Source organism: Bombina bombina, chromosome 6, assembly GCF_027579735.1.
Source record: "Bombina bombina isolate aBomBom1 chromosome 6, aBomBom1.pri, whole genome shotgun sequence".
Lineage (NCBI taxonomy): Eukaryota > Metazoa > Chordata > Amphibia > Anura > Bombinatoridae > Bombina > Bombina bombina.
In genome coordinates this window covers 52,183,831-52,199,133 of record NC_069504.1, presented here as the reverse complement: position 1 = coordinate 52,199,133, position 15,303 = coordinate 52,183,831, and the positions used below count along the sequence as shown (strand labels likewise).

The following is a 15,303-nucleotide window of genomic DNA, read 5'->3' as shown; positions in this document are numbered from 1 at the left end:
CTGGGAGCTCTTCAAGCTCCTCCGTTTGAACCTATGCATTCATTGGACATTAAATTACTTTCTTGGAAAGTTTTGTTCCTTTTGGCCATCTCTTCTGCTAGAAGAGTTTCTGAATTATCTGCTCTTTCATGTGAGTCTCCTTTTCTGATTTTTCATCAGGATAAGGCGGTGTTGCGAACTTCGTTTGAATTTTTACCTAAAGTTGTGAATTCCAATAACATTAGTAGAGAAATTGTGGTTCCTTCATTATGTCCTAATCCTAAGAATTCTAAGGAGAAATCATTGCATTCTTTGGATGTTGTTAGAGCTTTGAAATATTATGTTGAAGCTACGAAATCTTTCCGTAAGACTTCTAGTCTATTTGTTATCTTTTCCGGTTCTAGGAAAGGCCAGAAAGCTTCTGCCATTTCTTTGGCATCTTGGTTGAAATCTTTAATTCATCTTGCCTATGTTGAGTCGGGTAAAATTCCGCCTCAGAGAATTACAGCTCATTCTACTAGGTCAGTATCTACTTCCTGGGCGTTTAGGAATGAAGCTTCGGTTGACCAGATCTGCAAAGCAGCAACTTGGTCCTCTTTGCATACTTTTACTAAATTCTACCATTTTGATGTATTTTCTTCTTCTGAAGCAGTTTTTGGTAGAAAAGTTCTTCAGGCAGCGGTTTCAGTTTGAATCTTCTGCTTATGTTTTCTGTTAAACTTTATTTTGGGTGTGGATTATTTTCAGCAGGAATTGGCTGTCTTTATTTTATCCCTCCCTCTCTAGTGACTCTTGTGTGGAAAGATCCACATCTTGGGTAGTCATTATCCCATACGTCACTAGCTCATGGACTCTTGTTAATTACATGAAAGAAAACATAATTTATGTAAGAACTTACCTGATAAATTCATTTCTTTCATATTAACAAGAGTCCATGAGGCCCACCCTTTTTTGTGGTGGTTATGATTTTTTTGTATAAAGCACAATTATTCCAATTCCTTATTTTATATGCTTCACACTTTTTTTCTTATCACCCCACTTCTTGGCTATTCGTTAAACTGATTTGTGGGTGTGGTGAGGGGTGTATTTATAGGCATTTTAAGGTTTGGGAAACTTTGCCCCTCCTGGTAGGAATGTATATCCCATACGTCACTAGCTCATGGACTCTTGTTAATATGAAAGAAATGAATTTATCAGGTAAGTTCTTACATAAATTATGTTTTTTCATCCGATTTTAGATCTGGAATTCTATTACAACCTCGGTTTTCAATAAAGAAGGAACTTAGACTTGTTCTGGATTCTGGACAGTTCATGTCCTCTATCGATCTGATGAATGCTTATCTTCATATTCCTTTTCACAGGGCTCATCGTCAATTTCTGAGGTTTGCTTTCCTGGTCAAGCATTTTCAGTTTGTTGCTCTACCGTTTGGTCAGGTTACTGCTTCTAGAATTTTACGAAGGTTCTTGGGTCTCTTATCGGTGACAAGAGCTCATGGTGTTACGGTAATTCCTTACCTGGATGGTATCTTGGTACGTTCTCTATCTTTTCATTTAGCAGTATATCTTACCAACAGACTTTGGTTGTTTCTTCAAGAGCACGGTTGGAAAGTAAATTTTCCAAAAAGTTTGGTTTCCTCAGTCCGGGATTACTTTTCCTGGGGTAATAATCAACTCGGTCTCCATGAGACTTTACTCGACAAAACAAAAGTTTTAGGTCTGATGATAGCAGCCACAGATGCTGTTCCTTTTGCTCAGTTTTAAATGAGACCTCTTAAAGGGACAGTTCACCCAAAATTTTTCTCCCCTTTAAATTATTCACAATGATTCTTTTTACCTGCTAGAGTGTATTAAATTGTTTACAAGTAGCTCCTTACTCCTATTTCAGCATTTGAAATAGCTGATTTAGCCTGTGGTATAACCACCTATACTGAAAGTTTTGATACTGGAGTATAGGCTATTGAATAGCCTAAGTAAACACAGCTAGCAGAATAAGTTACACTCTGTGGGATGCAGGATAGTTGAGAAATAAAATAATTGTTCATTGTTCTCTCTATGTATTGAGCTTTGGTGTTCCAGCCAAATAAAAGATAAGGAAGCAAGTATGTGTACACAAATATCTAACATAAAGATCTGATATCTGATCTATCACCTTTAAGTTCAACCCATTGTAATAGGCTGTGGTTTCAAAGCACAAAATCAGCTACTTCATATACACAAATAAGCATAAAAATGCAATTTCTCAAATATTTTATACTCTGCAGTTGGGATAACTAGTCATTTAAAATACATTAATGGAAAAACCATTTTACAGTGTACTGACCCTTTAAGATGTGTATGCTTCATCACTGGTGCAGGGATTGCACTCAGTTGGCTCAAATAATTATTTTGGTTGCCAAAGCAAAACAATCCCTTTCCTAGTAAATCAGTCATTGATCCATTGTTCTGGGGGGTATATGTTGTCCATCCAAATTGGACCTCGATCGCGACAGATGCAAGTCTCTTGGGTTGGGTTGCAGTCTGAGGGTTGGTTTGCAGCACAGGGAGTTTGGTTACTTTGGGAGGCGAAGTTGCTCATAAGTGCAATTTTCGGGGCCCTTAAGATTTGGCCTCTCCTGAAAAGACTTATCTGCGTTTCCGGTCAGACAATATCACAACAGTGGCTTACATTGATCATCAAGGGGGAACTCCCAGTTCCTTTGTGATGGAGGTTTACAGCATTCTGCCTTGGACAGAAAACAATTCCTATAATTTTAGCAGTAAATGTTTTAGGGGTGAGCAATTGGGAAGCAGATTTTCTCAGCCGTCAATCCCTTCACCCAGGGGAATGGTCTCTTTATTTGGAAGTCTTCAGTCAGATTGTAGACCTGTGGTGTCTTCGGGAAATATATCTCATGGTTTTTCTTTTTGAACAATAAAGCTCCTCAGATACTTTGCTAGGTCCAGGGATCTTATGGTGGAGTTTGTTGATACTCTAGTAAATGTGTCTGTCCTAGATTTTTCCACCTCTTGGTGTGTTACCAAAGGTAATAGCCACGATGAAGCAAAGGGGTCATCATCAGTAATCCTGATTGCTCCAGCTTGGCCTCGCAAGACTTTGTTTTCAGATCTGGTGCAGATGTCTAGTTGTCCTTTGTGGCATTTTCTTCTGCGTCACAACCTTTCGCAAGGTCTGTTTTTTTCATCAGGATTTAGCATCTCCAAATTTGATGGCATGGAGATTGAACACTTAGTTTTAAGACAGGTTTTTCTTATTCTGTCATTGAAACTGTGGTTCAGCCCTGTAAACCTGTGACTGAAGATTTATCACAAGGTTTGGAAGACTTTTATTTCTTGGTGTGTTTTGTAGACACTTATTTAGAATTCCTAGAATTCTTCAATTTCTTCATGATGGTTTTTGGTAAGAGTTTTTCCCCTAGATCCTTAAAGGGTCAGATCTCTGCTCATTCTGCCTTGTTTTACAAATTTTTTTCCATATATTCATAATTTTATCCATATTAAGCCTTTGATTAAACCAATTTCTCCTCTATGGAATCTTAATTTGGTTTTAAGAATATTGCAAGTTCCTCCTTTTAAATCTATGTATGATTTGGATATTAAGCTTTTGGCCTCGAAGGTCTTTATTTTGGCCATTCTGCTAGAAGAGTTTCTGTCTGCTCTTTGTTGTGAGCCTCAACCTATTTTTCATCAGGTTAAGGCAGTTTTGAGAACTATTTGAAGTTATCAGAAGAAACCACATTAGGAAAAAAGTCAATTATGAGATTGTTGCTCCCTCGTATTGTCCTAATCGAAATAATTCTAAGGAGAGGCTTCTCCATAATTTGGATGTGGTTAGAGGTTTGATGTTCTGTTTACAAGCTGCTAAGGAGTTTAGAGAATCTTCTAGCTTCTTTGTTTATTTTTCTGGTTCCAGGAGGGTTAGAAGGTTACTGTCGTTTTATTAGCCTCTTGTTTTGAAGCTTTTAATTCATAAAACTTAGTTGGAGGTGGGTCAGTCTCCTCCTAAACAGACTACTACCCATTCTGCCAAATTATCTGCTACTTTATGGGTATTTAAGAATGAGGCTTCTGTTAACTTTGCAAGACAGCGACTTGGTCTTCCTTACATAACTTCTGAATTCTTTCATGTTGATGTTTTTGCTTCTTAAGCAGCTTTTGGTAGGAAAGTCCTCCATGCAACTTTTTCTATTTTTGTATGTATCTAACTATTTATCCATATGTATGTATGTGTATGTATATACATGTGTGCGTATATAATGATCCAATGTATTTGAGATATTATGTCTGATCCTGCCCAGATAACTCATGGACTCCACAGCTTAGGTATTAGTTCCCAGGGGTAACGCGTTGAGCTTTGTATCAAACTTCTGAAGCTGCACTTGATGACGTCCTGCTCATGACTTTAAATAAAGGCTTATTTTTCACTATTATCTTGTGAGTATGCTCTGAATTTGCGCCACCAAGTTGTATGGATGTTGCTGCACTATTGTGAGCTTTTACACATATACTTATTTTCTTTTTCCTATTATCTTCCTTTCTGGCTTGGGTATAAGTCAGACTAGTTTCCAGTAAGGTAGGAGGGGTTTTTAAGGGCTCTAAGTTTTGGGATCTTTGCCTCCTCCTAGTGGTCATGATCCTAATTCCCATGAGTAACAGATTGTGGAATCTCGCCACCATAAAATGAAATAATTTATCAGGAAAGCATGTTATATTTTCATTTTTCTAAACTGTGCCCTGCTCTTTTTAATTGTTATAAAGATTAAAACATTTAGATCTACTTAACTAAGTGCATTAAATCAAGTAGCTTGCTGTTTACAGTTTGCCAAACTGTTTAATTTGCTACATTACATGAAGGGTGAATTTATTTTAATGGTGCGGCAGTTGTGTTTAGGTTGGAAATGCTGAGAAATGCTGAGACATTGCTTGTTTAGTAAGTATGCTTACTGTTTTGAGGTGACTACAACTTTAATAAGCTATTTTTTATCTGCAGTCTCCCAAAAGCCGGTCACCTGTTATAACATTTTTTTACCCTAGCAATGCGTCTTACATTTGTCCTTTTTTAGCACATGGTAATACGTGCCTCCAAAATGCATCATACATATCACATAAACCATTTTAGGTAGAAAATTGACCAACGTTGCTTCCAGTTTTAATTCTGCTTAAAAACAGTCCTCATCAGGTAGCTGGTACACGTTGGTAGTTTTTCTTTTTACTGTAGGCAAATGCTAAAGTTATATATTTTGTCCTTGAAGAAAATCTCTGCTGTATCTCTTCTCAAGGCAGTGTTTCCTTAGTATGATGTGGTAGTCTATCATATAGTAAATGTACTCATCTTTTCCCTTGTGTTCCAGTAGTACCGTGAACAGGAAGCCATTCGTCTCTGCCTGAAGCACTTTCGTCAGCACAACTACACAGAAGCTTTTGAGTCACTGCAGAAGAAAACCAAAATTGCCTTGGAGCATCCAATGTTAACAGATTTGCACGACAAACTGGTGCTGAAAGGAGACTTTGATGGCAGTGAAGAATTAATAGAAAAAGCTGTAAACGGTAGGTGCACCAAGATCTGTAAAATCAGTTTATGAATTCTATTCTGTATAAAATGATACAGGATTAAGGCTCAGATATTCTGTATAATCCCTTTACTCTGGCACGCAAGATAACACTCGTCATCCAAGCCTGTGAGCACGATGTCAGTGTATGATATGATTTTCTATCCTGGTACCTAGGGTTTCAGCCCACCCAGTATTTTACCAATGTGGTCAGTATTTTAAAAGTTCCGGTAAATGTAGATAATAAATAATAAATCTAGAATCAAAGATCCACCTTCTTTTGGGATTTAAAGGGACAGTCTACTCCAAAATTGTTGTTGTTTAAAAAGTTAGATAATCCCTTTATTACCTATTCCCCAGTTTTGCAGATGCAATGAATATACTTTTTACCTTGTATCTAAGCCTCTGCAGACTGCCCCATTATTTCAGTTCTTTTGACAGACTTGCATTTTAGCCCATCAGTGCTGACTCATTAATAACTCCACGTTGGCGAGGATAATATTATCTACGCACACGAACCAGCACTGTCTAGCTGTGAAAAACTGTCAAAATGCACTGATAAGAGGAGGCCTTTAACCGTTTAGAAATCAGTTTGAGCCTACCTAGGTTTAGCTTTCAGAAAAGATTACCAAGAGAACAAAACTGATTTGATGATAAAAGTAAATTGGAAATTTGTTTAAAACTGCATGCCCTATCTCAATCATGAAAGTTTAATTTTAACTAGACTGACCAGCTGGAAGGAGACAATGTACCCTTACCTATTACGTTTTTTTGTTTAACTGAATACATTTGGACATAGATAGGAACATGCATACATTTTAAATGTTATACTGACTAATTATCTTCTGATTTTAGTTTTAATTGAATAATGGTATAAAGTCCTAGAGGTTACTGTTTTAGGAAGGTAAACCTGCTAAATGGGGGAACATAACAGTGTAAAATAACGAGTCCTGTACTGATATTTTGCTTATGCGACACCAAAAACTACGCAAACTATTGCTCTAAAAAATATACTACTACAGTTATATAGTTTTGTTCCTTTGGTTTACAGATGCACTTGGAATACTAGATAAATTGTGAACTGCTTTGCGCTTCTCTTATTGTTTTGTGCGCAGAGTATCGTAAATACTATTCAGACCTTAATGTGTTATTCTCTTGTAGATGGCCTCTTCAGTCAGTACATCAGCCAGCAGGAATACAAACCTCAGTGGAATCAGATTATTCCAAAAACCACCAAAGGTATGTTTATTGGATTCATTAAAGTTGCTAGTGGTGGTAGGGATTAGACTGTAAGAGCATCATTTCCTTTCAGTCTCGGCTCTTTACTGTAGTATGTCATAGAGAGGTGGCTTCTCTTTAAATACAGAGCTCACATTTATCACAATACACTGCTGGCCATCTAAAACTATCTACACATTATTATAGCTTAATCATTGTATTCAGAATCGTACTTTAAATGTTTAGTTGTCTGTGTTTGGGATCCAGCAGCCTGTAATGACCATGCAATTCTTTACTTCTCACCGCTGCTTTTCTTATAATATAGTCATTCTGGTCAAAGGGACATGAAATTGTACATAGAATAAAAATGTGTCAATGTACTCTCTATACACCATTTTCCCCTAATTTAATTCTAAAAATGGTGGGTTTTACAGTTTTGAGCATTGCAAGGCACACTGCAGACTTCACAAGCCTAACTCTGTGTCCCCAATTTGCCTAAGCAAGGGGGATTAGATAAGCTTACTGCACAATGCATTTTACCAATAAAATGACAGTGGCAAACATTGTCTACTCCTGCAAACACTGACCAAGTACCCCTAAAAGGCCAGATTTTCATGATATCTGAAATAATCAGCTGTGCTCTGGTTCAGATATCATAAAAACCTGGCCTGTTAGTGAGGACCATAGTAGAGAAACACTGCTGTTAACAAGTCAATATATGTGTTAGTGAAGTTTGTACAAATGTCAGAAAACCTAGTGTTTGTTTGGAACATTTTCACACCCGGCCTGTATGTTGACTTCTTCAACACTACACAAATATCTTGTAATTAGTGTGCTTTATTTCATTTTATAGGGACATTAAATACCTTGTCAATACAAGACATTCGTGTTGTGTTGCTGTTCAATAACAGCCTAAACATTTTTTTAAAAAAATTCTTGTTTACGGCAGTTGTTTGTCAAAAGCTAAACTCTACCTACCATTTGCCTCATTTGGAGTAGCTGATCTTGGCTGGAGCTTACAAGGTTATACAGTACATTTTGCAGTTATTCCTTATTTCAATTAGGTAGTATGTAGCAGGGTTAGCCTTGATGAGTCATCAGATATTGGTTGCTTTTTCAGCTGGAAATTAGGCCTCAATTTTCAGAGCTACATTACATAAAAGGTAGGCAAAATAAATGAAAATGAGTACTGCAGAGTTTTACTAAGCATAACTCACCATTTAAATTTTTAATGTGTTTATTGTTACTTTAAGACAATGAGATAATGAATCCTATCTTAGAAATGCACTCATGACACACTTTCCCGTTGCAGGAGATGGAGAAGACAGCCGACCAGGAATGAGAGGAGGACATCAGATGGTCATTGATGTTCAATCTGGTATAATTTACATTTCTTAGTTTCTGCAGTTAACTAATAACATTAATAATCATTTGGTCATTCACTTAAGTTATTATTGGAATCTTCATTTGTTTTCATAACAAACATATCTTGGCTCACCTTAGCTAATTCTCTACAGTGGGAGATCCACCCCCCTCAGAGGGAAGGGACAAAAAAAATACCACTCGTCTGTTACCACCTTAAACGTGGCTCCCTCCATTCTTAGTTTTTCCATCACAGGAAGGACAGGACTAACATCTTTCTCATTTATTAGCGCTCTACAAATAACCAATAATAATAATATTCCCTTTGTACGTGATGGTAGTGGGCACCAAGGCAATGGACATCTAAATTCAGCCTGAATCTTAGTGCACACCCAGTCGATACTTAAAGTGAAAGTAAATCCTAGCGTTTTACAAATGCTTGGATTGACTTTTGAAACAAATAAAGGGGACTTTCATTCATGAAGCTCCTTTATTTGTTTTAACCGATCGCCATTTTTAGCTGCTACAGCAGCCCACGGCTAAAAAATTTTTTTGCTAAAAGGTGACGTTTTCACCTCTTAGCTAATAGCCGTGCGGTAAATCCGGCTTGGCGCCAATGGGAGCTGGATTTACCGCACGGCTATTGGCTAAGAGGTGAAAACATAATCTCTTAGCAAAAAAAAAATTTTGGCTGCTGTAGCAGCTAAGAACTGCGATATAGGAGCTTATACTTCATAAATGAAAGTCCCTTTTATTTGTTTCAAAAGTCAATCCTAGCATTTGTAAAACGCTAGGATTTACTTTCACTTTAAGTTATGGATTTGCTTGTAGTATAACATGGCTCTGGGAAGAGGGAGAGGTTGCTGAACTTTGATTTCCACTAGACACAGATGAATGGATGTTTCTAGAAATACCCCAAAAATTAGTATTCTACATTTCAGGATTCCCTAAAGATTTTCACAGTCAATCCTAGCGTTTGTACAGGACAGCAATATTTTAAATATTATTTTAAGATCAAAAGATATAATCCCACCTCCTTACTGTCCAGGTAATAAGACAACAAAAGGTAGGCCATTATGTAGACTGGATATTTTTTTGGATGCTTACACAATGGTCTTTTTCTCTTGTAAGGTGTATCCAGTCCACGGATCATCCATTACTTGTGGGATATTCTCATTCCCAACAGGAAGTTGCAAGAGGACACCCACAGCAGAGCTGTAATATAGCTCCTCCCCTAACTGTCATACCCAGTCATTCTCTTGCAACTCTCAACAAGCTAGGACGTTGTAGGAGAGAGTGGTTAAATATAGCTAGTTTATTTTCTTCAATCAAAAGTTTGTTATTTTTAAATAGTACCGGAGGTGTGCTATTTTATCTCAGGCAGTAAATAGAAGAAGAATCTGCCTGATGTTTCTATGATCTTAGCAGGTTGTAACTAAGATCCATTGCTATTCACACATATGTCTGAGGGATTACACAGATGAGGTAACTTCAGCGAGAGAATGGCGTGCAGTTTATTCTGCTATCAGGTATGTGCAGTTATAATTTTTTCTAGAGATGGAAAACACTAGAAAATACTGCTGATACCGGATTAATGTAAGTTAAGCCTGAATACAGTGATTTAATAACGACTGGTATCATGCTTACTCCCAGGGGTAATACCCTTATGATATTTACAATATAAAACGTTTGCTGGCATGTTTAATCTTTTTTATATATGCTTTGGTGATAAAACTTTATTGGGGCCTAGTTTTTTTTTTCCACATGGCTGGCTTAAATTTTGACTAGAAACAATTTTCACTGTTGTAGTATAAAAGTTACAGTTGGTGCAGTTAATATTACAAACTGTGACATCCAGCTTCCCTCAAAGGCCCTCTGAATGCTATAGGACATCTCTAAAGGGCCCAAAGGCTTTCCAAAGTCGTTTATTGGGGAAGGTAGGGCCACAGCTTGCTGTGGCAGTTGGTTGTGACTGTTAAAAAACGTCTATTTCGTTTTTTTGATCCGTTTTTTGAACTAAGGGGTTAATCATCCATTTGCAAGTGGGTGCAATGCTCTGTTAGCCTATTATACACACTGTAAAAATTTCGTTTGATTTACTGCATTTTTTCACTGTTTTTCAAATTCTGACAAAATTTGTTTCTCTTAAAGGCACAGTACCGTTTTTTATATTTGCTTGTTAACTTGATTTAAAGTGTTTTCCAAGCTTGCTAGTCTCATTGCTATTCTGTATAAACATGTCTGACATAGAAGAAACTCCTTGTTTATTATGTTTAAAAGCCATGGTGGAACCCCCTCTTAGAATGTGTACCAAATGTAAAAGATAGCACTTTAAAAATGGATAGTACAATGCATTGTTAAAGCATATCAGCTAATGAGAGTTCTGGTTCTAGAGAGGCCCAAGGCTGATTCCGCAAGGGCTGTCTCTACTACTTGGGCATTGGAAGTAGATGTCACCCTCTGAGCTGTTAGGCATCAGTCTAGTAGACTGTAAATACATGACATTCACATTACATTGGATATATCTACATAGTTAAATACTATATTGCCCCATGTTTTGTCATTTTATTTATCCCCCTCTCTCATTGTCATGCAGATCCCATTTGTATTATCTGGGTAAAGCCAGCAAAATTAGAAATTAAATCCAATATACAAAAATGTCTATATCTTGTATCGTATCCTTGGATAAGTCACCAGGAAATCTTCCCTTGTTATCAACTTCTTCTTGAGGGGGGTTAGAAAGTGAACAACCTTTAAGGGGGTAAAAGGAGAGTGGTAATTTGTATCTACTCCCTTAGGAGGTAGTTTCTCTCACTGGTGAGTACTATCTAAGCATATGAGTAGAGATAAGAAAGTTTTTGTTTTGTATTTAAAGGGACAGTCTACACCAGAATATTGTTTTAAAAGATAGATAATCCCTTTATTATCATTATTTTATTTTATTTGTATAGCGCCGCCAAATTTCGTAGTGCTGGGTACAGTGATAGGGGTATACAATGACAAAGATTTGTGATAAAATACAAAACATAACAAACAAAACAAATCTAGTACAGGAGGAAGAGGGCCCTGCTCCGGAGAGCTCACAGTCTATAGGTTTAGGGTGCAGAGACATAAGGTTGGGGTAGCTTGTTACATCGGTTGTATTTGCAGCAGTGAGTCAGGCAGTTCATGTACTTGTATTAGTTTGGTTCGGATGCGGGATGGAGGAGAGATGGTACGCCTCTCTGAATAGGTGGGTTTTCAAGGATCGTCTGAATCTATACAAGGTTGGAGACAGTCTAATGGAGTGGGGTAGAGCGTTCCAGAGGACAGGAGCAGCACGTGCAAAGTCTTGCTGGCGGTAGTGGGACGTAGAGATAACAGGAGTGTAGAGACGTAGGTCAGAGGTTGATCGAAGAGGACGGGATGGGGAATATTTCACGATGAGAGAGGAAATATAGTTGGGAGTTAGACTGTTGAGTGCTTTGTAGGTTAGGGCTAATACTTTAAATTGTATTCTGGAGTGCATGGGGAGCCAGTGTAGAGACTGGCAGAGCGGAGCAGCTGATGTAGATCGTCGACTTAGGTGAATGAGTCTAGCAGAAGCATTCATAATAGATTGGAGGGAGGAGAGGCGATGTTTTGGAAGGCCATTTAGGAGTAGATTGCAATAATCAATGCGTGTCAAAATGAGGGAATGAATAAGTATTTTTGTAGTTTTTTGAGTAAGGAAGGGACGAATTCTTGAAATGTTGCATTGGTGTGAACGGCAGGATTTGGTAAGCGCTTGTATATGTGGGTTGAATGTGAGTTCTGAGTCTAGTGTGACCCCAAGGCAGTGGACCTGGGGTGAGGTTTTGAGAATAGAGTCTCCAACCATCAGATTAATGTCAGGTGTTGGATGTCTCGAAGAGAGGGGGATAAGAAGCAGCTCAGTTTTGGACAGATTGAGTTGGAGGTAGTGTGAAGACATCCAAGAGAAAATTGCAGAGAGGCAGTCAGAAATCTGGTTGAGTAAAGAGGGAGAGATATCAGGAGAGGAAAGATAGATTTGGGTATCATCAGCATATAGGTGGTACTGGAATCCAAAGGAGGCTATAAGTTTTCCAAGGTAGGATGTATAAAAAGAGAAAAGCAAGGGGCACCTTTCCCTAGTTTTGCATAACCAACACAGTTATATTAATACACTTTTTACCTCTGTGATTACCTTGTATCTAAGCCTCTGCAAACTGCCCCTTATTTCAGTTCTTTTGACAGACTTGCATTTTAGCCAATCAGTGCTGGCTCACAGGAACTCCACGCGCATGAGCACAGTGTTCTCTATATTAGAGACATGAACTAACACCCTCTAGTGGTGAAAAACTGTCAAAATGCTCTGAAATAAGAGGCTTCCTTCAAGGGCTTAGAAATTACATATGAACCTCCTAGGTTTAGCTTTCAACTAAGAATACCAAGAGAACAAAGCAACATTGGTGATAGAAGTAAATTGGAAAATTGTTTAAAATTGCATGCCCTATCTAAATAATGAAAGTTTGTTTAGGACTAGACTGTCCCTTTAATTCTAGTTTTCCTTTAGGTAGTTAAACCCTGCTAAAGTGTGCCATTAAAAGCACAAATATCTATTTTCACAATCTAGTTAGTAAATCTAGTTGGTAAATCTGCCCCCCCCCCCAAACAGTTTGATTCAGAAAGCCTGGTGGGGTACCAGGAAAATACTAGAGACTTTTACACCACCACACTCTACGTGTGCATAAGACCCCAGAAATTAGGTTGTAGTAGACCCTCCACTGTACAATTCTATTCTTATTAAACAGAAGTAATTAAGATATTCACATGGATACATTTGTCTATTGATTAAAATACCAAGATTATAGGTGCTTAACGTCATGTATTCCTGCATAATAATATATTTAAAGACCCGTCCCTTTTTAAACGCTGGGAAAGCAAGTTTTCATTTTGATGGTTCAAGTGAGTGTTTAATAACAAACAGGTTCTGTAGTATTTTCCTTCTTACTATAAGGAGAGTCCACGGCTTCATTCCTTACTGTTGGGAAATACTGAACCTGGCCACCAGGAGGAGGCAAAGACACCCCAGCCAAAGGCTCAAATACCTCTCCCACTTCCCAGTCATTCTTCACCTTTTGTCACAGGAGGATGGCAGAGAAGTGTCAGAAAATTTCGGAGTTCCTCAGGAGGGGTATATGCCCTTTGAAATGGGACTGGTGTTTTCAGTAGTCTTGTCAGCCTCTGTGAGAGCATTGACGAAAGTTAGTCTGGAGATGCAGGGAGAGTCTTCCCAGGAACCCATCCAGAGTGCCTGCTAACAGCTCCTTAAACAACCAGTGTTGACAAGTTTCACTGTCTGCTTTTTCTTCATTTAAGTCCATGTCAGGAGCGATGCTACAACGCTTGAGAGGCTGGGTTTCTGTTCCACAGCATGGATTCTGGTTAGATCATTTCAATTTTTACATTTTTACACAGTGTGGCTCATTTTATCTTAATAGAATATTTGGTTAATGCACCCTGAGGGAGGTTATTGAACAGTGGGGATTAATCAAATGTGATATGTTGATTGGCATCTTAATACGAGAAGAATCCACGGCTTCATTCATTACTTGTGGAAATACAGAACCTGGTCACCAGGAGGAGGCAGACACCCCAGCCAAAGTCTCAAATACCTCCCCCACTAACCTCATACCCCAGTCATTCTTTGCCTTTTGTCACAGAATGGAGCTATCTCCACGCTCGCTAAGCGAACCACTATCCCATTCGAGGATAGTTTGTCATTTAAGGAACCCATAAATAGGAAATTAGAGACCTGTTAAGAAAGATGTTTCAGCACACGGGGTTCGTATTTCAGCCTACAAAGGCGGGAGCCGCTACCTATTGGTGTGACTCTCTGTCAGAGATGATCTAGGTGGGGAGACTCCCCTCGATGAGATACAGGAAAGAATTAAGGCCCTGAGGGTAGCTAATTTGTTTATCTGTGATGCAAATATGCAGATTATTCGCTTGAATGCCAAGACATCAGGCTTTCTTCTGTTAAGTGTGATCAGTCCATGGGTCATCATTACTTCTGGGATATTACTCCTCCCCAACAGGAAGTGCAAGAGGATTCACCCAGCAGAGCTGCATATAGCTCCTCCCCTCTACGTCACTCCCAGTCATTCTCTTGCACCCAACGACTAGATAGGATGTGTGAGAGGACTATGGTGATTATACTTAGTTTTATATCTTCAATCAAAAGTTTGTTATTTTAAAATAGCACCGGAGTGTATTATTACCTCTCTGGCAGAGTTTGAAGAAGAATCTACCAGAGTTTTGCTATGATTTTAGCCGGAGTAGTTAAGATCATATTGCTGTTCTCGGCCATCTGAGGAGTGAGGTAAACTTCAGATCAGGGGACAGCGGGCAGATGAATCTGCATAGAGGTATGTAGCAGTTTTTATTTTCTGACAATGGAATTGATGAGAAAATTCTGCCATACCGATATAATGTCATGTATGTATACTTTACACTTCAGTATTCTGGGGAATGGTACTTCACTAGAATTACACTGTAAGAAATACATAAAGCTGTTTAATAACTAGAGATTATGTTTAACGTTTTTGCTGGAATGTAAAATCGTTTTCATTTGCTGAGGTACTGTGTGAATAAATGTTTGGGCACTATTTTTCCACTTGGCAGTTGCTTAATCTGTTTTTCTGACAGTTTCTGTTCTCCCTCACTGCTGTGTGTGAGGGGGAGGGGCCGTTTTTTGGCGCTTTTTCTATGCATCAAATATTTCAGTCAGCAACTCATTGTATTCCCTGCATGATCCGGTTCATCTCTACAGAGCTCAGGGGTCTTCAAAACTTATTTTGAGGGAGGTAATTTCTCTCAGCAGAGCTGTGAGAATTATAGTTTGACTGAGATAAAAAACGTTTATTCTGTAATTTGTTTCCTGCTTTCAGAATTTGTTATCTTTGCTAATGGGATTAAACCTTTGCTAAAGTTGTGTTGTTTACAAGGATTGAGGCTATAACTGTTTCAATTTATTAATTTTCAACTGTCATAGATCTTCTGTGCTTCTTAAAGGCACAGTACATTTTAATATTATTCTAATTGAATTGTATTTCCAAGTTGCAAGTTTATTTGCTAGTGTGTTAAACATGTCTGATTCAGAGGATGATACCTGTGTCATTTGTTGCAATGCCAAAGTGGAGCCCAATAGAAATTT

The 15,303-nt window shown here is 38.2% G+C and overlaps 1 protein-coding gene across 3 annotated transcripts in view; it reads left to right on the top strand.

The window, feature by feature from the left end:
- MKLN1 (muskelin 1) overlaps positions 1 to 15,303 on the top strand; it is a 512,658-nt gene that overhangs the window by 275,562 nt on the left and 221,793 nt on the right. For 2 of the 3 annotated variants that reach the window (XM_053716396.1, XM_053716397.1), the window contains exons 6-8: positions 5,331 to 5,523; positions 6,687 to 6,764; positions 8,056 to 8,121. In XM_053716396.1, the coding sequence (XP_053572371.1) occupies positions 5,331 to 5,523; positions 6,687 to 6,764; positions 8,056 to 8,121 (337 nt within the window). Of the gene's footprint in view, positions 1 to 5,327; positions 5,524 to 6,686; positions 6,765 to 8,055; positions 8,122 to 15,303 lie in introns of all 3 variants that reach the window. The other variant, XM_053716398.1, reaches the window with a different exon arrangement.